At 41.8% G+C, this 14,440-nt stretch overlaps 1 protein-coding gene across 1 annotated transcript; it reads left to right on the forward strand.

Annotated features, from left to right (window-relative positions):
* The first annotated feature begins 301 nt into the window (after positions 1 to 301).
* On the forward strand, positions 302 to 13,853 carry LOC104275963 (sestrin-3). Its single transcript, XM_009872080.1, has 9 exons — positions 302 to 361; positions 3,644 to 3,841; positions 4,591 to 4,773; positions 5,162 to 5,398; positions 7,174 to 7,315; positions 9,259 to 9,374; positions 12,237 to 12,427; positions 12,845 to 12,989; positions 13,767 to 13,853. The coding sequence occupies exons 2-9, from the start codon at positions 3,647 to 3,649 to the stop codon at positions 13,851 to 13,853; spliced, it is 1,296 nt and encodes a 431-aa protein (XP_009870382.1). The 5' UTR covers positions 302 to 361; positions 3,644 to 3,646.
* Positions 13,854 to 14,440: the final 587 nt, after the last annotated feature.

A 14,440-nucleotide genomic window follows, 5' to 3' on the forward strand; every position in this document is an offset into this window, starting at 1 on the left:
GCATTGAGATGAATATTCTATTGCTGTTGCCTTCAAGCTGGTCTCTAAACCAGTTGGGATTAGATTTTTCTTTGGGTTTTTTTCTGTCTTACCTGTTTGCTAAAGTCGGTGCTGTTCGTTCGTGCTGAGTGTAAGGGGTGCAAAGCTGATCTAACCAACGGGGTGCGGTGGCTTCACCTCCTCAGGTGGCCTTGGGAAGAGAACTGGACCCAGGCCCTTAAGATCTCCTCTTGCGAGCTAAAGTGAGTTAATACGTTATGCCTGACACTGACCAAATTCTGTGACTGTTTTGCAGGAAAAAAGAGTGCAAGTCTCCCCACCACTGACAAGAGGACCAAGTGCCTTTATACCCGAGAATGAAGTAAGTTTGCGGTTCGCTGCGATGGGCAGCCAATAGCTTATAGCGTGGAAATAGCAAAGGACAGTTTTACAATCCTGCTCATCCTGTGGTACCTGGATGAGCTCCTCTGTGAGCAAAAGTGATGGTTTCTCTGCAGCAGGCTCCAGTGGGTAAGAACCAGCCAGCCCTTTCACACAGGTGGTGCCATTTGACGTCTCTTCAGTCAGCAGCGCTCCCGGAGACGCCGTGAGTGCCGGCTCTGCTCTCCTCCTGGGGTATCATCACTTGCTGCCCTTAATGGCAGGCCCAGGGGGACGCCTGTCCAGTGCTGCAGCGGCATGATTGTAGAGCTCTCAGAGCGCTGTCTGACCTTCACTTTGAGAGAACCTGAAAATATGAATAACTCCTCAGACCTTAACTGTGACTTTTGAGAGAATTGATGGTTGAAAGGTACAGCTTGACTTCAGACTGAAGATTTCTGCTTAAGCCTTGAGTTGCAGCTTCTGTGGTGGTGTTCTGTGATTTCAGTCTTCACAGATTGTTATTTATTATTTTTGGAGTGGCCAACTATAAAACAAGAAAGTTCTGGACGTGCTGGAGCGTGTCCAGAGAAGGGCCACGAGGATGCTCAGAGGGCTGGAGCCCCTCTCCTGTGCAGACAGAATGAGAGAGTTGGGGCTGTTCAGTCTGCAGAAGAGAAGGCTCCGAGGAGACCTTATTGTGGCTTCCAGTATCTCAAGGGGGCTACAAGAAAGCTGGTGAGGGGCTTCTTAGGATGTTGGGCAGTGACAGGACTAGAGGGAATGGATTGAAGCTGGAGATGGGTCGGTTCAGATTGGACATTAGGAAGAAGTTCTTCCCCATGAGGGTGGTGAGACCCTGGCACAGGTTGCCCAGAGAGGTGGTGGAAGCCCCATGCCTGGAAGTTTTTAAGGCCAGGCTGGATGGGGCTCTGGGCAGCCTGATCTAGTGGGGGATGTCCTCTGAGTCTCTCTCCATTTGGCAAAACGAATTTAAAAAAAGTGAGAGAGTAACTGATGGCAACAATAAAACCTAATGAAGCAAAGAGGAACAGAGATAAAAAAGAGTCTTTTAGGCTTGGGAAGAGGGGAGCAGAATGAGTTCAGTCGAATTTGTGAAGAGGACTTCCCTTTCTTATGAAATATGAGATGAAATTGAGATGTCAAACTTGGTAGTGACTTAATTTTTATAATAGAGTCAGTAATTATTTAAAAAGTAGAAAAAGAAATGTAGTTAAAATGATAATGTGTTTTGAGAGAAGTGTCAGTGAATTTATTTCACAGCTACTACACTTGGTAAGGGCAGTCAGAGGAGCAGGAGGAAGCAGTGAGTAGCTCTCAGGAAGGAGAAAGCCCAGCAGTTACCCAGTACAAGCAGGGAACCTGCACGGGTGTGGATAAAACAGCTATTCAGTGTCAGAAACAAATGTTAAATATTGTTTGTTAAGCAAACTACTGCCTTTTTCCCACGTTCCTTGGCATGAAAGGATACAGTGGATAGGAAGGATGTAGTTAGAGATTAGTAATGCACTGAATGTCTCACAAATCTTGATAGTAACAATGCTCATGTCAAAGCCTGCTTTACTGTCGTAATGGAAGAATATGGACAGAGCAATAACAACTTAGTTGTAAAGGTTCACGTTAAAGTGACGTACAGCTCTACAAGCCGGATTAAAAGACATGTTTGTGGATCCATGTATGGTAATAAATCAAGAGGAAATATATACACAGTATGAAGAGGATAGTGCTATAGGTGGAGAAGCGCCTCAGAAGCAGTAATGCAGCATGTTGCTATGCCAGACATAGCAGCAGTGTGGTCCTACAGGATTATATTTCAATTTTGTCGGCAGAATTTATTCTCCAGAACTTGTACCTGTTACAAGGAAAACTCCTGACAGGTTGGAGAAGATTAGGAACCTTATCAGAGACAGGAAAAGTATGATTTTCCTAAGAAACTACTAAATGAGACAGGGGAGATACAGTTGTTGGAGAGTAAGGAGGACTCCTTGGAGTGAAGCGAGGGACATACAGTAAGTAATAAGTGAGATAAAATGATCTCTAATGTGTGGATAAACTTCTGAAGGTAGAAACATTCTTATGGAAAACTGAGGAGGTGTCATTTGGGGTACAAAACAAAGAAAAGCTGCCACAGTGAAGAACTGCACATGTAAAAATGACAGAGCTGCCTTACTGCATAGCTGCTTCTTCCCTTCGTGGACCCACAAATTAAAACAGGGAGGTAAAGTGGTGAGAAGTGAAGATGCAACATGTCGTTTTGTGTTTCTTTGTATGTAACTTCTCTATAAGATTTAATGGAAAAATATTTGAGGTGTGGTGCATGCATCAGCCCATCACAGGGAAGGAAAATGTATTTTAAATAGAATATTTCAGCAAAAGCATTGTGTCTTCTTTGGTTTAGGCGCTTTTATCTTCATGTGCAATAAACCAGGTTAAATGCTTTCTCATTTTGTGGTGTTTGCAATAGTCAGCTGGAATTTCAGAATAAATGCTGGGTATTCTAGCCTTGTGCTTGTAACTTCAGTGGTGAACATGTTGAGAATGGCCATTCTTGGGTGATAAACACTGAGTAATAGCACTAATACTATGTCAGGGCTTGCAGTGCAAGAGCTACTTACTCTTTCACTGTTTCATTTCATCTTGTGCCCAAGGTTTGGATTGGTTGGAATAATTAAAGAACAGCTTTTGTTTAAAGAAAGCATTAAATTCCTATCCTAAATAATACTTGAATGTTATGGACAAATTAGCATTTGATCTCCTCTTCAATTATACAAGCACAGAAGGAGTAGATTGCCAGGCTGTTTCTATAATTTGGTTACATAACCCAGTTCCTCTCCATTAATTTTGAAATTCGTTTTGGGGCTGAATGCTCGGGTGGTGTGTGTCTGTACAGGCTGACTTCCATAACGACTTTACCTTCCATTAGCTCTTGCTTACTTCCAGCTCTCTGTACAGGTCTGACTTGAAGCATCTCTAAGTTTAACTGTTTTGGAAAGGTCTACTGGAAAATGCTTTTTGTTTTCATAGAAACATATTAAAGTAACAGGTACAGTGTAAAGCGCTCTCCAGTTGTCATATACAAGTAGCATCTCCCTGTGCAGTCATGCAGTCACCTGTATTTACAAATCTACATCTGGATCTCCAGCATTGCCCTGCAGTTTGTACACAAGCACACAGTGCTTTCATGCCGCAGTACGGTTCTCTCCAGGGAGAAAGCTAGAGAAAAATCACTTTCTCTGTTAACTTTTTCCATCTTCTTTCTAAGGTTATGCAAGCAAATGGTTTGGATGAACGTACTAATCTTCTTGTGGAAGAATACTCTACATCTGGTCGCCTGGACAACATCACACAGGTGATGAGTATCCATACTCAGTACCTGGAGTCTTTCCTCCGCAGCCAGTTCTATATGCTGCGCATGGATGGGCCCCTCCCTTTGCCCTATAGGCACTACATTGCTATAATGGTATGTACAAACAGACGGTGTATTTTCTGCTGCGACCTTGACTTGTGTATTTAAAAAAAAAGAAAAAAAAAGAAAAAATACTTTAGAAAGGAGACACTAGTGTGACATTTTGGCAGAGGGTGAATTTCTGTAGTTGATTTTCATCAGAATAAAGCATGCCTAGCCAGAAGATTTTCAGTGAGAAGGGAGAATTGGCAACATGTTTCCCTGTTTCTCACAGCGACACACTTCTATGCCGTTAAGAATGAGGTTTTACAGAGAGCAGTTAGAACTGTGTAACCTTATTTCTGGATATTACCCATCAGGGCGCAGCAGTAGGATGACATGCAGTGAACTCAAGTCACAACAAGTTCCAGGTGGATGCTAAGAAAAGAATTTTAACCATGAGGATATTGAGATGTTGTAGCAGGGGCCAAGAAAAATTGTGTGATCTCCTGGGATGGAGATCTTGTGTGGACAAGGCTCCAGGCACCCTGATCTAAGTCAGCCCTGCTGTGAGCAGTGGGTTGGACCAGATCTCCTCTAGAGATTTCTTCCAACCTGAAGTAGATTCTGTGATTCAGAGTAATGAAATGTATTTTTACTGGAGCATCCTCCGTACTGCTTAGAGATCCACTGCAATATGAAACACAGCCTACTGGAATGAAGTAGTATTTTTGTTTTGGGTTAGTACCCTGTCTTGCACCCACGGCAATATCAGATTACACGCTAATGTGCTGCCCTTTTCTCTCGGTGTTTAATTATTGCAGGCTGCTGCCAGACATCAGTGTTCCTACCTAATAAATATGCACGTTGATGAGTTTTTGAAGACTGGCGGGATTGCAGAGTGGTTGAATGGTTTAGAATACATTCCCCAAAGACTGAAAAATCTGAACGAAATAAACAAGCTCCTTGCACACCGGCCCTGGCTGATCACGAAAGAGCACATTCAGGTACCTGTTAAGTCATGCCCTGTAATAGAAGTAAATGTCTAGTAATAAGAACTGCTAAAATCTACACAAATGTCTGGTTAGGCTTCCTTACGTTGAGTTAAAAAATGCAGGGAAGTACTAGAGCATTGAATAAGCGAGTAAATTATTCTACGTGACAAAATCAACAAGATTTACTTTTTAGGAATAGTGCTGGCTAATAAAATCCCAAAAGAAAAGAGATAGTGTGTTAAGTGTCTCTCTTTTTTATCCAGTGAGAGTTTGTGTGCAAGAGGAATACGGTATTGTTGGAGGAAAGGAATTGATCCCTTTTTAAAATTCATCATGTATTATAGAAAAGCTGGGGGCCAAAAGGAATTTTCTATTTACCGTTTTCTTATTCTCATTTCAGAAACTTGTCAAGACTGGGGAAAATAATTGGTCTCTTCCTGAGCTGGTGCACGCTGTTGTCCTGTTGGCACATTATCATGCCTTGGCAAGTTTTGTGTTTGGTAGCGGCATTAATCCAGAGAGAGATCCGGATACATCTAATGGAGTCAGACTTATAGCAGTCAACAACTTCTGTGTCTGTGATCTTGCCAATGACAACAACATAGAAAATGCATCCCTCACGAGTAGCAACTTTGGGGTTAGTGTTGCAAGAAGATTCTTTTGCTTGCCTCTGTTTTGCATTAGAAAACTTTTTTTCCATTCTTTCCTCTTTAAATTTCAGGACAATTCGAAAGTTTTTCTCTGCTTTACTGGAATACTTGAGTCTGGTAACTCTTAGTTCACTATGGCAGTTTTCAGTGTAATCTATTGAAAACCACACAGTAACAGTGGGTGGTAGTCAGAGCAGTGTGGTTTCGATGTTTAACCTCACAAACCATTGGATGAGACTAAAACTGTGCGTTCAGCTGAAAGCTTCAAGTCCCAGTTTCTCCAGATAATGTGTTGCTGACTGGACCATTGTGTAATCCATGTTCCTAATATGGAATGAAAAAAGAAATGGGGGGGAAAAAAAAAACCAAAAAACCAAACAAACAGGCTGCCCAGGGAGGTTGTGGACTCTCCTTCTCTGGAGACATTCAAAACCCACCTGGACGCATTCTTGTGTGACCTACTCTGGGTGATCCTGCTCTGGCAGGGGGCTGGACTAGATGATCTTTTGAGGTCCCTTCAACCCCTGACATTCTGTGTGTGATTCTGTGTGTGTGTGAAACGGAAGCAGTAGTAATGACAATGATAATAACAGCGACCAACTATTTATTTATTTATTTATCTATCTAGACTTCAAGGCCTGCAGTCAGAGAACAGATCAATTCTGAAATGCTTTGATGTAGATAGGAGGAAATGTCTGAAATGAAATTACTTAATTTTTTCATACTGGCATTCCAGTCTTGAATCAACCACCAGAGAACTTTGATTACTGGTTAATTAACTTAAATGTGGAATTTTTTTCTGCAAGTGCCTCTAGAATGCTTTGAAACCATGTCCTTGAATTAATGCTGATTGATGAATTAGACTCATCACATCTGATGGAAGATTGGGATTATGAACAGAATTACTAGATATATTTGTAAAAATGAGCAGTACAGTGTGAACTTGTGATCAGCCAGTTTAATTGCTGTATCTTAACTTTCTGGGCTCTAAGACATGCCAGCTCAAATCTCTGGAGTGTCGTAGTCTCATTTGTAGCGGGCAAAGTGCTGCTGCTGACTGCTGCTTGTAAAGCAGTGAGCAGCATTCCAAAAAACACTTAGAGCCATGGGCAGAAGAGCAGAATCAAAAGGAAAAGATGAAAAATCAAAACCCACTCAGTCTATGTTATGAAAAATCTGAATCACATGAACAGATCACAGAACCTCGAACTTTGATGTATTTCTAGTAGAGGCCTTTTTACTTCACGAAAGCAAGAGAAAGGGTGAGCACAGTGGTCATTTTGATCATGTGTAATGAGAAGAAAAAGCAAAGACTGATTTGCTGTCTCAGGTTGTGTTCCTGCGTTGCAGCGTTGCACTGTATCTCTTCAGAACCATATTTTGCATCACTAATAGACTGAAAAAAAATACCTTGATATTAAAAGTTGTCTCCTGATACACGTAGAGCACACAGATGGTTTTTCTGGAGCCATCTACATGGCGGAATATGTATTTTAAGCAACTCTGATTTTCCACATTCAAACACCACCTCTTCCACTGTTAGATAACTGCGGTAGGTTAGAGTAACACTTCCCAGCTCCCTCCTCCTGGCTCCTGGAAGCTCTTTGCCTGCGCTCTTGTGTGTCGGAATGCATTCTGGCTTGAGTTTTTGTGTTTGCTGCTGCTATCTGTGTGCGAGAACGTTTGTCATCAAGCATGAAATCTGAAGATGACACACGTTGTCTATCTTCTAATTTTGCAGAATGTCATGGTGTTTTTGCAGATCGCAGATTCTTTAAGTGAGCTGGAGGCCTTAATGGAAAGGATGAAGAGGCTACAAGAAGATAAAGAGGATGAAGAAGCCTCTCAGGAAGAAATGGCAACTCGCTTTGAGAAGGAAAAGAAGGAGAGTCTTCTAGTAATTAGTGGAGGTATTTGTGTTTTTCCAATTCCTTTTGTTTGTGCTTTGTAAGGATTAAGCATTTGAGGCCAGTTTAGTGCCTAGAACTTTTTCTGTCCTTTTCTTTATTCTGGCTCTTGCTGCAGTGGGAGTGCAGAATGGGTGGTCCTGTCCCTTGCTTCATCTGCTTAAGATTCCTTGATTAGCAAATGATACCATCCTTTTTGCTACTTGAAATTGAGATTTTTGTATATTAGGGGGGAAAACAAAGCATGTAGGTCTTTTAAAAGTTGAGTGTAATTTTCTCTTACTTCATGTGCTCTGTATCTTCAAATTCATTCATTCATGTCAATATCCAGTAACATTTCAGTGGTTTAGGTTCTGAGGTGCTCAGTAACACTGGTAAGTAGCCTTCAGATACGACATTCAGTTCAGAAACTAGTTTGGGTTGAATACTACCAAGACAATCAGAATCTCCAACTGTTTCTTTGTAGTAGAGGCTACCTGAAGATGATAGCTTGTGTTTTTTTAGGAAGGGACTCATAAAATGCTTCATATTTTCCTGACAGTTCTTTGTGAATTTAGATTTTGGTAGCTTCAGACCAGACATGTTTGAAGGTATCGAAGCTTTTGAGCAAAAGGGAAAAAGAATGTGTTGTGGATCAGCAGAGAGATTGTTTTGTGGCTCCCTAGGAACATGCAGAATCTCTGAAAGAAGAGAATGTCATGGCTGGATTTTAAGAAATGAACATTGTTCATTCTTAATCTGTTTTTTTTTTGGAGGGTCGGACAGTATCAACAGTGCAGATAAACTGACACCTGTTGCAGTTTCATTATCAAATCAAGACTTCCATGAGTCTCTGCAACTTCTGGCACAGAAGGAAGAAATGTTGTTTGGGACAGAAAGGCTTTTTTGATGGGGTTGCTGACAGTTTTTGTTGACTTTCCTCCTTCTTTGCCTTTTGCTGGTTTGAGCTGACAGTCTGTATGTGTCAGACCTTTACCTTTTCGTGAAATTCAGTCCTTGTCAGCAGAGAGGAGTGTGCAGGTTTTTTATTCTTCACTGAGGATTTGCTGTAGCAGATGCTGTGCAAGCTTCTCCCTACGCAGTGATGTTTTGATTGTTTAATGAGGCAAAGAGGAGATAAAGCACTTCTGCAATTCTTTGACTAACTGACTTCTCAAGGTGCTAACAGTGGACATATGGCAACTGTTCTGTCAATGCATGTGGAGGGGAGCCAGGATTTTAACATCAGGGTCAAATGCAGTCAGCTATGCAGCAGCCGACTTCTGCAGAGGTAGTTACACAATCACGCCACCTGTTTATTCGGGAGGGGAAGACTGATTCCTGATAGAGAGCCTGCACTTGCTTAGTGACACGTTTTGGAGCTCTTTGAAGATGCTTAGTTACTAGTGAGCTTCTGGCTGAATTTCAGCCCGATGTATTGTAGAGCTCTTTGCTTTCACGTAGTCTTCAACTGATATTTCCAGGTGCAGTGTTGCATTGCTTTCTGGTTGCTCGTGCTCCAGGTTATAGAACACAGCTGGTGTAATTCCTGACACCATACCTGCTCAGTGTAGCGATCCTTTTGTCAAGGGTGTGTTTCTCTGTTTCTTGTCCTAGTGCAATGACTTTACTAATGGGATTTGCCTTACTGATTTAAGGTACCTAGCCTCCTTCAGAAGTCAACAGAGAGAAAAGCACACCTCCAGCCAGAAGTTGAACCCATCTCCTCCCATTTTGTAGAAGTACATCAGGTGTCTGCTGTAGGCTGACATTTTGCCTCAGTGAACGGGATGGATCCCATACAAGCAGATTGGAATTGAAATGTTTCTTTCCTTTGTACCATGCACTTCCTCTGCACAACTTCTAAACTTATTCTCTAGTCCTATAGTAGAGTCGTACCTGAAAGCTGGTGCTAGATCATATACTTGCCTAAAGCCAAGCATTTTGGGTTTTATTCACAGCATTTGATGACGAAATAGTTTCTACAGATGTCTCTCGCTATATTGAAGATCCTGGATTTGGGTACAAAGACTTTGCAAGGCGAGGAGAAGACCATCTGCCAACGTTCAGAGCTCAGGTACCATCTCTTTAAAATACATTCACTGAAAGAATGTTTGTCTATCTCATTACAGGGTAAATAGAATCATAGAATCATTACGGTTGAAAGGAACCTTGAAGATCATCTAGTTCCAATGCCCCTGCTGTGGGCAGGGACACCTCTCTCCCACTAGCCCAGGTTGCTCAAAGCCCCATCCAGCCTGGCCTTGAACACTGCCAGGGGTGGGGCATCTACAACCTCCTTGGGCAACCTGTTCCAGTGCTTCACCACGCTCATGGTGAAGAATTTTTTCCTTATATCTAATCTAAATCTACCCTCTTGCAGTTTCAGGCCACTACCCCTTGTCCTGTCACTACAGACCCTTGTAAAAAGCCCTTCTCCAACTTTCCTGTAGGCCCCTTTCATGTATTGGGAGGCTGCTATTAGGTCACCCCGGAGCCTTCGCTTCTCTAAGCTGAATAACCCCAACTCCATCAGCCTGTGAGTGAGTGTAAAGTGGTTATAGTGAGGCATGTTTGTTGTATGCTTTTTATCTTGTCCTGGTCCATAAATCTACCTGAGATGAGTCTTTTACTATTGGTAAGTCTTAGACAAGGGAATGTTTAGCTTTCAGTCTTATTCTGATTATTACCAGAATTAATGTTTGAAAACAGTAAAGCGTATCACTAAATCTGGAATAAAAGTGAAAGGTTGAAAAGAAAGAATTTCTCCTCCATCCCTCCAGATGTTGTAGTAAAAATCCACAGAAAGAACTCTTTCTTCCTGTCATTTTATCAAGTATTCCATATCCTGTGGTTATCAATACACGGATGTATATATGTCTGTGAGAGCGATTTGATAAGTATCGTTCTCGTACATGCACCAAATCACTGGACTTTGAACGGTGGAAAATACAAGAAGTTCTTGAATATGATCACTGAAGGTTCTGGCTATTTTTTAATATTTTCTTTTTAGTGCTGCTGAAAGAACAGCATTTTACCTGTACATTGTCTCACATATTGGCCTCTCTTGCCATGGCGAGACTCATGCATGTCTTCGTAATACATATAACAGGAGGGACATTGTAGGTAATTCTGTTCCAGTTTATAGAGTAGATTAATCAGTAGTCTAGTAATAAATTGTGAGCAATAGAGGCAATCTTAAACCAAATCAGACAACTTCCATTAAAAAGAACGGTGGGTACAGGAAAACTTCATGGTCAGAAGATGAATCTACGACTGTAAAATTAAGAATCCATAATCACTCTCAGGAAATGTGTTTAGCCATGTAGCAGTCTCTGCTGATCTGGGTAATCTGCTCTGTGGTCTTTATATGAGCCTGAAATAGGTAGATATTGCCAAAAAGAATAAGGCAGAGGCAGTGCCTATAAATCAAACATTCTGCTTAACCGCTTTAGGAGCAGCAGGCTTCCATGGAAAAAAAGCTCTGGAGAAGTTGAAATTGGAACTAAAACATCTCTGCTCTTAAATAAGTGAGACATCTTCTGGCCTACATTCAAAGGAGTCACCTTGATAATTTAACTTTTTATTAGTATGTACTGCTCTTAAACAGTTAGATGTATATTGATAATTTAACTTTTGATAATTTAACTTTTTATTAGTGTGTGCTGCTCTTATAGCAGTTAGATGTATATACCCACAGCCTCCCAAATGTTCTGCTATTAATGCTATTTAAATTGCATCAGCATCCCCAATCCCTGCAAAAAATCTAATCCTTATTCTGATAAACAAGGCTATTTCACCTCTGCGGGTTTAGATTTAGTAATAGGAAAAGGTATTCCATTCACTGTAAAATGTCTTTAAAATTTTTTAATTTTTATGTAGTTGTTAGTATGGATCAACTGCTGTTAGTAAGCAACACTTTCACCCTCCTGGGGCTTCTGGTTTTCAGAGGTTTTTGTGATGCCCCACATATCCTGGACCCCTTTAAAGGGCTGGTGGGCATGGCCTGTTACTCACAAGCCTTACGGTCTTTTGGCTGGAAGCTGGAGGCCAAGTGTGGTGTTGTGGCATGTTCAGATGTCAGTGAATGCCTCAGTTAGGCCACAGAACACCGTCCTCCCTGCTCCTCCCTACTATCCTCACCAGGGAGCCGGTCCCATAGACGTGCTCTAGAGCACCTGGGTGAGGACCCTTGCCCAGCAGCACCTTTTGAAACAAAGGCAGGGGTCACGTGGAGGCGATGCCCTCAATTGTAGAGGTGGTATCAGTGACTGAATGACCAAACACTTGCCAAGGACGGGCACAAACTGACGTGTTGGTGTAACCGCAGCGTGGGCAGTGGTTGCACGCTGCTCTGAAGCAGGGCAGTTCTCCACTGCTGGTGCCATGCCCACTGCTCTGCAAAGATTTCCCACTCCTGATAGGAGCCAGCAAGCTTTTATCCTTGTGATCCAAGCACTTGTCTAAGACCAAAGCAGCCTGCATTTTATTAGTTTGTTCGAGGATGGTTCAGCACTTTACCCAGTAATGGTACATCCTGGCTGGAAGTAAATACTCCAGTTCTGTACAGAACTAAGCATTAAAGCCTCCAAAAGGAACAAGTTTTTAGATTTATAGGCCCATCCCACATGTGACACTAGTTGGAGTGTCACAGCAGGCAGTGGAAAATTGCCTCAACACCTCAGGGATAAGCTTGGAGTTTTCTCCTCCTGGAGGCTAATGACATCCAGCTGGAGGTAGGGTGTTGCTGCGTGATAACTCATTGTCAAGAAGCCTGGGGGAATGGAGCAGGTGATATGGGTGAAGGATTCAAAATTCAATTATTTTAAGGAGAATAAAGTTATAACTAGCAGACAACAAAAGTTATTGAGCTGTAGAGAGGAACAGATAGGGACTTCATTTCATTTATACATTTATATATTTCCTTCTCTTCCTGCAGGACTATACTTGGGAAAATCATGGCTTTTCCCTTGTAAACAGGCTTTATTCTGATATTGGGCATCTCCTGGATGAGAAGTTTCGGATGGTATATAACCTCACTTATAACACTATGGCAACACATGAAGATGTTGATACAACTACGCTAAGAAGAGCTTTATTTAACTATGTCCACTGTATGTATGGAATCAGGTAGGGATGAAAGCCCCCTGGCTTAGGGGGGTGCATGTTAAACTGTGTAAACAGAGTGAAAAATGAGCCGTGTGAAAAGCGTGATTCTAAACTCGGTGTGTTAAAGCGGAGATGGTACCCTCAGTCTGCAGGTTAGAGTGGTTTTGCTGGCGTAGCAGTGTAACTTTTGCTTCCACTGGAGAGAAAATTATTGTGAATCAGGATGGAAAACGTTACAGAAGCGTCTTCTTTGAAGCCTGTAGCGTTTGCACAGAAAAGGCAACATCCTAGTACTAAGCCTGTCAGATCTTCTGTTAGCCCGTGGTTTTCTAGCACGTGTAATAAATGCTTCAGTTCCCAGATTTAAGAAAATGATGCCGCAAAAGACCACGCTTTTAAAAACTTACATCTAACAGAATGATCGCCTCTGTTATTTAGGTATGATGACTATGATTATGGAGAAGTTAATCAATTACTTGAACGCAGCCTGAAGGTTTACATAAAGACAGTGACCTGCTACCCAGAGAGAACAACCAAGCGCATGTACGACAGTTACTGGCGTCAGTTCAAGCACTCGGAGAAGGTGCGTATTAAAAATGAAAATATTAAAAAAATACAGTAAAAATGGCAGTGTCTGTCGAATGAGCTGTTTTTAACCAGAGAAAAGCAAACAAGGTGAATTCACTAAGAGTTAGATACCAGCTTTACAAAAAGGTTTGTTAGAGTACTGGAAATACGGATTCCTTTTTAATTATTATTTTGAGTGACTTCTCCATAAAACTGAAATGACAACTGTAAAAAAAAAGAAAGTGGTAAACTTACGAATGCGAAAATGGTCAACTACGCCAGCACGTGGGATTTGGGTATCAAAAAAGACCTAAAGTCATACATGTATAATCTTTACGGTGTTTTTCATCAGTGAAAATGTGAACGTGTATTCAGATATCCAAGTTAAATGCTTCCTGATGAGGGTTCAGTGCTTGCTAACCTTTCTGGCACAAAAAACGTTCCTTATTCTGTGCTCCTGTGTTGCAGTCACAGGTGGTAGTAAAGAAAACAAAATATAATTCATAAAGAACTAGTAGTATTAGTATAGAAAAATGGTTTTATTGAGACTTTTTAGGTGGAACACTGCTCAAAGCAGCACCTGAGGCTCATTCCTTGCAGTTCTAAGACATTTTCTAGTATTGGCATAGTTCACAGCTGCCTCAAGAGGAACTCGAGTCCTGCAGCAGGGTACATGGAGCAAGGACCTAGTTTCTTGCAGTGATACTTTACTGAGGTTTAGAGATTGTAGCCTAAATGACTAAGTGATGTTGCATTCGGAAGTGAACTAAATGGCTGATTTAATTTTTAACAGGTTCACGTCAATCTGCTCCTAATGGAAGCTCGTATGCAGGCTGAGCTTCTGTACGCCCTTCGTGCCATAACTCGTCACCTAACCTGAAACAGTCACTGGGCAGGAATAAAGGAGTTTTCACTGAGTATGTAAAGACCTTTCGAAATAGATACACACCAGAAGCTGTTTGTGATGTAGCATCAGGTTATTCAATTCTCTAGTGTCAAAGTTTAGCCGTGCTTCTCGACGGCTGTAATGTGCAATGACGTGTTTTATTTTCTTGATGCTTAACATTACTAATGATAACAAAAGTAACACTGAGGAGCACTACTCTGCATTGTTTCCGCCTGGATTTCTGCGCAGTGGTCAGGATCCCGAAACTGTTTTTATGATATCCAATCCTAGCGCTTTGTTCTTTAAGCACCAGAGTGAAGTGCTTAGAGACTTCTTTTTCCAAGCAATCATTTTTCAGATTCGTGAAGTCCAGCAGGAGATCGGTTCTGCCTGTCCTGAGAACGTTGTGACTCGTGACAGACGCGCGGGCTGGGTTGCATCGAATTGTCCACTGGATTCTTCTGTGTCTCCTGGAGGCTGCTCGCCAGTCACTGTCTTACTACAGCAGTTGAAGGTGATGCGAGATGTGGATGCAAACATTGAGCACACTTTAATGTGAAATTAATGGTGATAAATCCTAC

Source organism: Apaloderma vittatum, unplaced genomic scaffold, assembly GCF_000703405.1.
Source record: "Apaloderma vittatum isolate BGI_N311 unplaced genomic scaffold, ASM70340v1 scaffold8216, whole genome shotgun sequence".
Lineage (NCBI taxonomy): Eukaryota > Metazoa > Chordata > Aves > Trogoniformes > Trogonidae > Apaloderma > Apaloderma vittatum.

Coding starts and splice junctions, on each gene's coding strand:
- LOC104275963 (XM_009872080.1), top strand. CDS start 3,647: ATGCAAGCAAATGGTTTGGATGAACGTACTAATCTTCTTGTGGAAGAA. Junction 12,428..12,844: donor CACTGTATGTATGGAATCAG/GTAGGGATGAAA, acceptor TCTGTTATTTAG/GTATGATGACTATGATTATG. Junction 12,990..13,766: donor AGTTCAAGCACTCGGAGAAG/GTGCGTATTAAA, acceptor AATTTTTAACAG/GTTCACGTCAATCTGCTCCT.